This window comes from Salvelinus alpinus, chromosome 2 (assembly GCF_045679555.1).
Source record: "Salvelinus alpinus chromosome 2, SLU_Salpinus.1, whole genome shotgun sequence".
In the NCBI taxonomy this organism is placed as follows: domain Eukaryota; kingdom Metazoa; phylum Chordata; class Actinopteri; order Salmoniformes; family Salmonidae; genus Salvelinus; species Salvelinus alpinus.
In genome coordinates this window covers 56,718,316-56,731,034 of record NC_092087.1, presented here as the reverse complement: position 1 = coordinate 56,731,034, position 12,719 = coordinate 56,718,316, and the positions used below count along the sequence as shown (strand labels likewise).

The 12,719-nt window shown below is 40.7% G+C and overlaps 1 protein-coding gene across 1 annotated transcript; it reads right to left on the bottom strand.

Moving 5' to 3' along the window:
* Window positions 1-1,619: 1,619 nt before the first annotated feature.
* On the bottom strand, window positions 1,620-10,516 carry tgm5l (transglutaminase 5, like). The gene is made up of 14 exons (XM_071385770.1): window positions 10,402-10,516; window positions 9,674-9,853; window positions 9,250-9,483; window positions 8,678-8,796; window positions 8,285-8,413; window positions 7,659-7,836; window positions 7,304-7,439; window positions 7,018-7,121; window positions 6,480-6,719; window positions 4,247-4,276; window positions 3,821-4,030; window positions 3,379-3,536; window positions 2,988-3,124; window positions 1,620-2,210 (listed from the first exon to the last, which is right to left on the bottom strand). The coding sequence occupies exons 1-14, from the start codon at window positions 10,406-10,408 to the stop codon at window positions 2,057-2,059; spliced, it is 2,016 nt and encodes a 671-aa protein (XP_071241871.1). The 5' UTR covers window positions 10,409-10,516; the 3' UTR covers window positions 1,620-2,056.
* Between the last annotated feature and the right edge of the window lie 2,203 nt (window positions 10,517-12,719).

Genomic DNA, 12,719 nt, shown 5'->3' with positions numbered 1-12,719 from the left:
ATATAGTTTATGTTTTAGTTTTATATTGACTGTCTTCCCACAATAGCTGAATTTGCAGAGCTAGCGAGCGCCAATTCGATTTCTGTGGTGTTTGATATCTTTGCTATTGTCAGTTTACGCCAAGATCGGCACACAGGTGCTTCAAAGTCCCCTAGCGACAATTTAGCTTTTGCAACGAGACCATTAAAGACATTTAAGACAATGCTAGAAGAGAGTGTAGTTCTGTTCAGTTTATCGCTAACCTTATCACAGGGACTTCGAAGAACGACGCTGCATGCTGGTCTTGGAATAAACTGACGATAGCAAAGATTCCATCTTTGACGACGCCACATAAATGGAATAGGTGCTAGTTAGCTTGATAGTTAATGTTTGCTTTAGTTTGCTCCATCGGTTTGCTCGCTAGCTCTGCAAATTCAACTATTGTGTGTGTGAACCCTGCCTACATAAAACAAAATTGCTATCGTGCGATTGACTGGATTAACCTTGAGTGCCTTACAGACGGTAGACACTAACCCTCTGTCACCTTGCCAGCTAAGGAACACTACGTTGCATTGCTAGCTTTTCTCATTGACTCGAATTCAAACAGCTGCAAACACTGGTTGATGTTACTGTAGCTAGCTAGAAATCGTCAGCTAACCGCTAGTTAACATAAAGAGTGACCTGTAAATCAATGCAGCAAAAATGAAGACTTGTGACGGTTATAAATGTGTTTTATTGTATTGAGTGGTAGAAGTAAAGAAATGTCTAACATATCCTTTGTTTGAACTACTTACTGGAGGTCAGCCACCAACGACAGACTTGTCAGATTCCCACACATGCACTGTACCAACATCATGTGCCACTGTTGAGGGCTGGGGGGGCAGTGGATCAAACCATTGTGAGGCAAAGGGCGGGGGTTTGCAAACTTTTGAAACTTAAAAACGCGCTATTAAGTGTCTGTAATCAGCACAAGTGCTTTCATTGCGTATTATTAATATTATTGAAATTATATAGTTATGTTTACAATTATATATTGGGTGTGACAAATCATATTCCCCCGTCCCCCCTGGGATTTCAGCCTATGGTACTGTCTACATAAAATCATTCAAAATAGGCTAGTTGCTTTAGAAACAAATAACGTTTTTCAACCATCTACAGAAGGACTAGTAGCTATGCACTACGCAGGGGTGTCAAACTCATTCCACGGAGGGCCTAGTGTCTGCAGGTTTTTGTTTTTTCCTTTCAATAAAGCCCTAGACAACCAGGTGTGGGGAGTTCCTAACTAATTAGTGATGTTAATTCATCAATCAAGTACAAGGGAGGAGCGAAAACCCGCAGACACTCGGCCCCCCGTGGAATGAGTTTGACACCTGTGCTACAGTTTGGGGGTTATTTAGCCAGGAGATTACATAGGAAGTATCCAAATACTGACTAGCTGATGTGGTTACGGTAAATATTTTCCCAAGTTTCTCTGTTTAAAAAAGTGTTTTAAAAATATTTATTACATATGACTGTATTAAAATACCTGGTTTGTAGAAATACTAAGAAGATATTGAGGTGATGAGGATGTGGTTTCACTTGACAATAAATCTGTCTTTAAGTGATCTACAATACAGGACAAAGATGAAGACTTCAACTTGTAAGCTTTGTCACTCAGAATTCATTTATCTGATTTGTATACAGATTTGTATAAAAAGTAGTTGCATTTGATAAAAACTAAATTCAATAGACTTGAAACAAACTGAAAACAAACAAAATTAAACAAACAAAATGAAACCTTAACTTGTTCACAGGCCAATGTCAATTGAACAATTAAACCTCATTCTATGTAAAGTCATAAGTGACTATTCAGGTATTGATTACCAACCATACATTACTTTTTTTTTTTTAAATCAACAAAAAATCAATATAATAAACATCAAACAACAAAGAAAGTTATTATACGAAAGAAAGAAATACATGTTTTAGTTAAAAATACATAAATATAAATAATATATATAATACTTAATTTGTACATGAAATTCCTACCTGAAATACAAGTATATTTATTAGCACCACCTGAATCACTGCAAAATGACTAAGCTGACTTCACAGAGATCATTCTGTAGCCTATAATTTTTGCAGAGTTGTTTTTGAGGACGAGAGTAGCCTGCAACATCTTTTTTCCCACCATCCTCGGAATGAAACTGACGCTCCTCTCCATAGTGCCCCCTGGCTTTAACAGTTGAATACTGCAAGATAGGAAGGCATTTTTATGTTAGGTATTTGTCTGAATGACGCAACATATGAATTGACAAGACTGGTTATTCATGTGAAGGTTAGGTGAATGGGGGTTAAAGGGGTAGTTCACCCAATTACAAAATTACATATTTGTTTCCTTACCCTGTAAGCAGTCTATGGACAAGATAAGACACTGGCAGCAATCCAGGCTTTGGTTTTGTTTACCTATCTTTCCATGTCAATAGCCCGCTTACAGGATAAGGAAATCAATATGTCTATTTGTAATTTGAGTGAACTATCCCTTTGAATCTAGTGAAGTTAATCTACAGCGTAACATCTCATAATGAAAATGTTGAAGTGCAAAGAGTTTACAGAATGTAGTTTTGCCTCTAAATCTTGTAAAGTTCCCCTGTGGATATCACTCACATTGCCGTGGCTCATATTGCCATGGCACCAAGTAACCATGTACAGTATAGTTACAGCCTTTAGATAAGAGTTTCAATTGTTTCTCCAAATGATCTTATACTGGCGCTTAGGTTTACACAGCGTTACGTTCTGAGCTTGACTAACCATACAAATATTTAAGGACTTATACCTTACGACTATGCCACTCCTTGTGCTTGCACATTCTTTTGCCAATGCTCAATGGAATGCACATTTTTTGTTGTTGTTGGCAGTTACCATCACTGCCTTCCGTCACTCCTTACGTAAGAAATGTTTTCGAGTTGACGTCTGAGACACCCAAGAAGGAAAATCATTCAAAGAACACTTAAAGAACATGTTCTTACCTTGAGTGCATTTCCCCCTCGATCAAACCAGAGCCAGTCACGGTTAATAGGCCGCTCACAGGTACAGAGAAGGGGTTGCAGAAGACTACGAGGGCTGTGTGCTCCTTGTGTGGCATGACGGAGTCTTCATCTGCAATCTAAAGAATAAAAAGGTTAAAGCTATGTCCTTCGTCTGCACACATAGTACACAGGATTTTATCAACCCATTTGTTTTAGGTATAAAACAAGTAATGGACCTATTTCACATAGCAAATCACTGTCTAAACATAGCTATATTGTTTAGTCTAGGACTTAATTGCTTGAATGTTGACGCAAGATGTATAACAGACGTTCAAATACCCTGTGTGAAGTTAATTTGGTGTGTAGAGACTTTCTGAAGAGATGTCTGTACCTGTATGGAGAGTTGAGGGCTGGTGATGTTGAACTCCTCTGAGGCCAAGACTCTCTCCTGAGTGTACTCGTCCTCCATGACCACAGCCAGGTTGACCAAGTCATCTCCCATCAGAGACTCATACTGGGCATGGTCGATCAGGTGATGAATGGCCTTAGCTGGAGGGAGGGCGAGGGAGAGGGAGAAAAAGTGAGGGGGGAACCAATTAGTGAATACATGAGGTAGGTTCAACAAAATGGTATGGTGTCCCTGAATTGTTCCATATGACCAAAGACAGAATTTTAAGGAAAATTACTACTTTTAAGTGGTATAGTAGGCATGTCAAGAAATACAACACATTTCATTTCATAGATCTGTGTGGAGGGAGTACAGTATCTTTAGGGTGCTAGCCATATGACATTATGCGCCAATATTAACGTTAGCGATGCGTTAAGGTTCCTACCTTCATGCGGCGCTATCCGGATGACGTTATGGACCTCCCAGAAGGTGTCTGAGGGACTACGGTTGTACTCCTTGGTCTGAGCATTGACATGCTCCCTCAGCACCTTGGGGATGCTGTCCATGTTGGTGACCATGACTGTGAAGGTTATGTTTTCCCCAGCCACAGGCACTTTAGGGAGGCTCAGAGACACTAAGAGGCCCTGGGTTGACCCTATGAGACACATGTGAATGGAACATTAAATGAAGTGTATTATGTCAATGACTCAAAGAAGTGTAATATGTCAAGGACTCAAGGAAGTGTATTATGTCAATGATTCAATTAAGTGTAGTATGTCGATTACTCAATTAAATGTATGATGTCAATTAAATTTGTGGACAGATGGAATATAGACAGAACCATATAGAAGATCAAATAATCAACACTCACCTCTCTTATGTGTTGATTCTCCTGAAAATGCTAGAGAGAAAAAAACATTGTTAGACATTTGGAAATAGGAATAGGCTTGTAATAAATACTGTTGAATAGTGATATTTTTTCATACACTGAATGAATAATGTAGCTAGTAAGTTAGCACTTGCACTCTTGCAAATTAATTACTTAAAAATCATACAATGTGATTTTCTGGATTTTTGTTTTAGATTCCGTCTCACAGTTGAAGTGTACCTATGATAGAAATTACAGACCTCTACATGCTTTGTAAGCAGGAAAACCTGCAAAATCGGCAGTGTATCAAATACTTGTTCTCCCCACTGTATATATATAGTAAATATACATATATATATATTCACATACAGACAGTGTATTCGGAAAGTATTCAGACCACTACACTTTTTCCACATTTTGTTACCTTACAGCCTTAATCTAAAATGGATTCAATATTTTTCCCCCTCATTAATCTACACACAATACCCCATAATGACAGAGCAAAAAAAAAATCTAAATGTTCGAACATTTATTTAAAATAAAAAACATAAATATCTTATTTACATAAATATTCAGACCCTTTGCTATGATACTCAAAATTTAGCTCAGGTACATTCTGTTAACATTGATCATCCTTGAGATGTTTCTACAACTTCATTGGAGTCCACCTGTGGTAAATTCAATTGATTGGACATGCTTTGGAAAGGCACACACCTGTCTATATAAGGTCCCACAGTTGACAGTGCATGTCAGAGCAAAAAAGTCATGAGGTCAAATGAATTGCCCGTAGAGCTCCGAGACAGTATTGTGTCAAGTTACAGATCTGGGGAAAGGTACCAAAACATTTCTGCAGCATTGAAGGTCCCCAAGAACACAGTGGCCTCCATCATTCTTAAATGGAAGCATTTTGGAACCACCAAGGCTCTTCCTAGAGCTGGATGCCAGGCCAAACTGAGCAATCGGGGGAGAAGGGCCTTGGTCAAGGAGGACCAAGAACCTAATGGTCACTCTGACAGAGCTCCAGAGTTCCTCTGTGGAGATGGGAGAACCTTCCAGAAGGACAACCATTTCTGCAGCACTCCACCAATCAGGCCTTTATGGTAGAGAGGCCAGATGGAAGCCACTCCTCAGTGAAAGGGACATGACAGCCCCCTTGCAATTTGCCAAAAGGCACCTAAAGGACTGTCAGACCATGAGAAACAGGATTCTCTGGTCTGATGAAACCAAGTTTTAACTATTTGGCCTGAATGCCAAGCATAAGGTCTGGAGGAAACCAGGCACCGCTCATCACCTGGCCAATACCATCCCTACGGTGAAGCATGTTGGTGGCAGCATCATGCTGTGAGGATATTGTTTAGCTGCAGGGACTGGCAGACCAGTCAGGATCGAGTGAAAGATTAATGGAGCAAAGTACAGAGAAATCCTTTATGAAAACCTGCTCCAGAGTTCTCAGGACCTCAGACTGGGGCGAAGGTTCACCTTCCAACAGGACAACAACCCTAAGCACACAGCCAAGACAACACAGGAGTGGCTTCGGGACAAGACTCTGAATGTCCTTGAGTGGCCACGCAAAGAGCCTGGACCTGAACTCGATCTAACATTTCTGGAGAGACCTGAAAATAGCTGTGCAGCAATGCTCCCGATACAACCTGAAGAGCTTTAGAGGATCTGCAGAGAAGAATGGGAGAAACTCCCCAAATAGAGGTATGCCAAGCTTGTAGCGTCATACCCAAGAAGCCTTGCTGCTGTAATCGCTGCCAAAGGTGCTTCAACACAGTACTGAGTAAAGGGTCTGAATACTTATGTAAATGTGATAATTCCGTTTTTCTAAAAACCTGTTTTTGCTTTGTCATTATGGGGTATTGATGAGGGGAAAAAATGATTTAATACATTTTAGAAAAAGGCTGTATCGTAACAAAATGTGGAAAAAGTCAAGTGGTCTGAATAGTTTCCGAATGCACTGTATTTATATATGTATATATATGTGTGTGTGTGTGTGTGTGTGTGTGTGTGTGTGTGTGTGTGTGTGTGTGTGTGTGTGTGTGTGTGTGTGTGTGTGTGTGTGTGTGTGTGTGTGTGTGTGTGTGTGTGTGTGTGTGTGTGTGTGTGTGTGTGTGTGTGTGTGTCTTCATAGTCTACAAATAGTTTATTAACGCTTATCCATGATAGTTACTACAAAGTCTTACCGATTTGATATTAGCATTTGATTCATGGCATCACTTCCTGTTCGACTCACCTTTGGTGGGTTTGTAGTTCCCTGTGATGTTCTGAGGCCTTGGTGAGCCTACGGTCTGGGTGACGATGAGGGAACCAACCCTCTCTGTGTCTGTACTGGAACTCAGCACCTGGCCCTGCTTCACAATGACCGTGTAGACGTCAGCATTCACCTCAGCATACACAAAGGGGATGTCGTAGACCAGGTCCACACGCCGGTCTCTGATAGCCTTCACTGGGGCTGGGCCACAGCAGAAGATTCCTAGGAGGAGGAAATATATGGTGGAGCTTTAGAACTAAAAGCAATAGTAGCCATACTCTTTGATTGATTCCAGTCTGGATGACGTAAAATGTGTCATGAAAATAATAGAAACAGGTAATAGACATATATTTTAAAAAATCTCTGGTTATCAGTGTCGGTGGCTTGTGACAAGTGCAGGGTCTGAATATCATAAAAACTAAAATAATCGTTTTTTACTTGTTATTTATGAATGGACTTTCAGTTTTATTTCATCTAACTTGTATTATGGAGTTTCTATTTAGTCTGTTTCGACTCTGACCTTTGCTCCTCTCCTGCGGGGTTGGATCCAAAACCTGCCATCCGTCAAATCCTGCACCCAGGTCTGGCCGGGTCATCCAACACTCCACCCATACATGGAAATTCCTGAAATGGGGAACAAAACAGCACATTTTAATACCAAAGACTGATTGATTTTTACATGCAATTACTTACATGTTACTTAAAATACTTCTTGCTATCATATAATCTACTTTCATATTATTTAATCTACAAATAATATTTAATACTCATGGTGTGGTAATGCTGTAGACTAGATATCTGCTTACCATATGCTGTCTTTACTGTGAGGTAGTTTCTTGCCCGTCTCAGAGTAAAACTCCTCGATGACCAGGTTGCCGTTGGTGTCATGGGCTGAGTTGAAGTTGGTGATGACACGGGATGGAATACCAAAAGCTCTCATGACTAGGAAGAGATAGAAATACAAGGATGAAGAATTTGTCAATGATTTGACCAATGATTTTCTAACTCGTTATATTCCTAACAGAAAGACAATCCTGTTCAAATATTCCATTACGATTGTGCCATGATGAACATATACAGAAATTCAGCCGGGAGTGAAATTATTCAATATGCATTGATAAAACATTTTTACAATACATACATTTCCAACATATTCATTACCTGTGCACATCACAGCAGCAAACACCCAGCACTGGCCGTACATCACTGGGCTGAACTTGGACTTGGCCCACTGTCTCAAAATATCCGCACTTCCTGTCCACTTGGAGGGGGGCACCCCGTTCTTGAAATCGCCCAACCAGTTCCCTCTCAGGACTCCTCGGTCGTCCTCGCAGTTGATCTGATAGAGAATGACACAATTATCTACCCAATGTTCCCTCTAGGGATCAACAATGTTTATTCGGTAACCATTTATTTGACATTTCTGAAATACCTGGTAACAAGGTACTTACATGGGAATTTTTTCGAGTCCAAAAGTTAAGTACAAAGTACCATTTATTCAATTCAGAGTGAAATCATTTAAGAAAGGTTAACATAGTAAGATGACTCAGCTACATAGAAACAATATTTTTTAATGGCCTTATCACGTAACCTCACTTCAAACCTCATTGCTTGAACTGAAATATAAACACATTGCGTGAGCGTATTATCAGTATTATAGACTGCCAGACATTTCAAGCCAGGACCTGTTTTGTGAGCTCCAGAGCTCCTGAGCTCTTATTCTAATTTCAACACAAAGCGTGAGAGATTAATTTACTATCTGAGGGATCTGAGGCATTGTCACTCACCATGGCAGACACCACCCTACTGAGGTAGATAGGATCGGCGTGGCCTAGGTAGTCCTTCTGCCAGTTCCTGCCGTGCTGCGGGCTGACCTGGAGCAGCTTCAGACAAATATCCAGAATCTCTGGCTCGTACTGCATTGATAGAAACAAAATTGAATATTTATTTATTTATTTACTTTTTTCATCTATGTTATACATTTTTCATTTATGTAATTATTTTGTCAACTTATTTCATTATTTATTCATTTATGGAACAGATTTTTCATTTATTCCTTTATTTATCTTTAGTCATGTATGTTGTCATGTCAAGCCTTTTTGTAGATGTCTCTGGAAAATGTGGTAATTGACTGTGAATGGTATCGTAAAATGTTTTGAAGCTGGTCAGGAGATGCTCACCTGATCGAACGACCAAGGTTTTGATTGAAGGTTTTTAGGGGTCCCCATGTACAATAAACCAGAGTCATTATTTACATATTCCTCTCTCTGGTCTTCGAAGGGAATGTACACTGCATCCTCTGGAGGGAGAACACTTTGATTACTTTAACATCAAACATGTTTGTATCTTATATAATTGGTACTTACTTTGAGAACGGATCGATGTAGAAATTTGCCAATATGAACCCTTACCTCTCCACCGCAATAACGGAGGTAGGATTCAAAATAGCTGCCATGCATCACCAACGTGATCACACTTAGTAAAGCACTTTTGATGAAAGGCATTGCATTAATGCAGTGTACCATTATCATTTCCAGAAATCTTATTATCCTATCTAATCAAGATTAAAGTTTGCATTTGACTCAAGGACAATCTGTGTTGGGATAAATTCCATTTCATTTTGTGTCTTGAATCAGAATTTCTATTCACTTCTATATTGCTATGAAGCGAAATGGACTTGACCCCAAACCCGGCTACAATCAATACATTTAATCATAGGAGCGGGTTTAAGTCGTCCTGTAGATTAACTCACCGTGGCACCAGGGGTTGCAAAGGAGAACAAAGTCTCCCACCACGTAGCCCTGCTGACCGTGCTGTGTGAGCACGTGGAGCTGAATACTGTAGCGCCCTATGGAGGAAGAGGCAGGGCTGGATATGTACAGAGAGGGAGAGTTGGGGTTCAGGCCTTTGGGGGTGAAGTAGGCACTCCATCGGGAGGGGGATCCCTCCCTGGAGAAGGTGACGGGGAACTCTGCGTACAGCCGACCTGTCGGGAAAAAGGAATGAATATGGGTCAGATAACGCAATGCACACCACCACTATTGTCTCCTTAATTCTCATGAATGGGTGTACTTGAGCTTTCTACAGAGTTAAATACATCATCCATGCTCTGACAAATGTCCTAACCGATTATTGGCAAAACAAATATGACTTGAGCAGTATGTATCACAGTGTACCTAGGAGGATTCTGAACATCAGGGTGTCAGTGTGTGGGTTGAAGGCTCGTCCCTTCAGGAACAGGGTGATTTTGAATGGTGCTCCTCTCCGCACCACCAGGGTTTTAGAGTTGAACCCCTGGGTATAGTGGCTCTCGTGGTTGCCCTGAAGTTCCAGGTTGACATATTGGATTCTCAATTCTGGAGGGAAAGAAACACTGGGCGTTTGTCAATGGAATACTGAAGACTTTAATGTGAGTCAAATGCAGAGATCGGAAACCACATCCAAATGTGGAAATACCAAGATGTTCCTTTTTGCTATTCAATAAGATATCTCGTCTGAATAGTAAATTCTGCTTAGCAGTGCTAATAACACATTTAACAATTCCATCTAGAATAGAAGGATTTTTTTTAATTCTTTTTTTACAGATAATAAAATCATTCAGTTTTGCGTGATGATTTACACTAGAATAATTTCAAGGATTATAAAAGCATACTGATTCAATTGTGGTGTCAAGAGCTCACGGGGGTGCAATGTTGAATTGCCTCGAAAGTGTTATTGCGGATTTACCATGTGACCACAAAACTACAGTTTGACAGTTGAGTAAATCTGAGTTGTGAATCAAAGAATCATACCACTAAACTTTTAATGTCACAGGACAATAAATTGAGTAGTCTAAAAAGAATATAGTGCAATAATAGTCATAAGACATAGCCTAACGATAAGCATAACAAAAGCAGTATCTCACCTTCCATTTGTGTGTGCTCCAGTTCGAAAGGCTCACTGTTTTAGTGATATGGGGAACACTTTCCATCTCTACCTATTTAAACAGTCTCCTCTGCCCCACCCACTGGAGTGTCTGAAGAATTACTGTACAGGGTGTTTGCAAGCAGATTAACTGGTTTCGCCTATGATCACTGACAGGTTTTTAATCGGACTTATAACCTTTATGTGATCGCCTAGGGAAAGAGTTGTACAATAGTCAAGGACATAGGTGTGTTCTTGCGCAGATGACTTACCAATCTGCGTGTTTAGAATGTGAGTGACTAACAGTACCAAAGTACCAACCCACTCAAAAGTACAGTACATCCCAGGTAGCAAGATATGTCCCCTGCTTGCTATTTTCCGCTGACACTACGACCAAGGCTATAAATTCGAGTTAGCCACTCAAGACATGATTTGCATTTCTGGCGGGTAGCCCCCATTCAGAGGACCACTATAAGCCCTTGGCAGACAGCTTTTGCATCGCTGGTATTAAACCTCCGCTCAGAGGACAGCTATTTAGCCATGCGTTAATTTGAAGGACAATGGCAAGGAATTTCTCTCATCTCAAATTCGGCCTGCCACCCTTCGGCTACCATAGCCAGCCAGAGGCTGCAAGCTGTTTTGTTGTTTCTATAAATACCTTATATCTGTTGTGATTTTAATTAGATGTAATTTATTTGCCAATTTAAAACACAGTACAACCACACATGGGGACATAATCCATTTACAATCATTACTGATTACACAAAAAGTGATAGGCCTACATCTAAACATTTACAGTTTAAGTTAATGATAAAATGATTATACCCAATAATAGCCTACATTTTTACCATTGTTTTAATATAGGCTACTATATGTTTGAGGCACTAAAAAATGGTTCCTTCTTAGCAATAAATGCCACTACCTAAACTGCCTCAACCACTTGAAGAAAAATGTTAATCACAATGTACAGCAAGTAGGTGGCGGCGCCTCTTCAACCCACAGAAGAAATAGCTACCATCCTACATGGTCATCACTAGTTACCACAGCCACAAAGTCATAAACCCCGCCTATTTCTATAAACTATACTGAACAAAAATATAAACCAACATATAACAATTTCTAAGATTTTACTGAGTTACAGTTCACATAAGGAAATCAGCCAATTGAAATAAATTCATTAGGCCCTATTCTATGGATTTCACATGACTGGGAATACAGATATGCATCTGTTGGTCACAGACACCTTAATAAAATGTAGGAGCGTGGATCAGAAAAATAGTCAATATCTGGTGTGACCACCATTTGCCTCATGTAGCTTGACACATCTCCTTCACATAGAGTTGATCAGGATGTTGACTGTGGATTGTTATCCCACTCCTCTTCAATGGCTGTGCGAAGTTGCTGGATATTGGCGGGAACTGGAACATGCTGTCGTTCTCGTTGATCCAGAGCATCCCAAACATGCTCAATGGTTGACATCTCTGGTGAGTATGCAGGTCATGGAAGAACTGGGACATTTTCAGCTTCCAGGAATTGTGTACAGATCCTTGCATTATGATGCTAAACATGAGGTGATGGCAGTGGATGAATGGCACGACAATGGGCCTCTGGATCTCGACAGGGTATCTCTATGTATTCAAATTGACATCGATAAAATGTGTGCGTTGTTCACAGCTTATGCCTGCCCATACCATAACCCCACTGCCACCATTGGGCACTTTGTTCATAACGTTGACATCAGCAAACACGCTGTCTGCCATCTGCCCGGTACAGTTGAAACCTGGATTCATCCGTGAAGAGCACACTTCTCCAGCGTGCCAGTGGCCATCGAAGGTGAGCATTTACCCATTGACGTCAGTTACGACGCCGAACTACAGTCAGGTCAAGACCTTGGTGAGGACTACGAGCACACAGATGAGCTTCCCTGAGACGGTTTCTGAGAAATTCAACGTTTTATCAGCTGTCCAGGTGGAGATCCTGGGCTGGCGTGGTCCACGCCACGTCATCGCTGTGGTATGACTTAAAGATTGCTGTACACCAGCGGAACCCATCCAACTTGAAGGAGCTGGAGCAGTTTTGCCTTGAAGAATGGGCAAAAATCCCAGTGGCTAGATGTGCCAAGCTTATAGAGACATACTCCAAGAGACTTCCAGCTGTAATTGCTGAAAAAGGTGGCTCTAAAAGTATTGACTTCTCGTTGATCCAGAGCATCCCAAACATGCTCAATGGTTGACATCTCTGGTGACTATGCAGGTCATGGAAGAACTGGGACATTTTCATATGCAACACAGCGTCTAGTCTGCCGGAAATACAAACGAA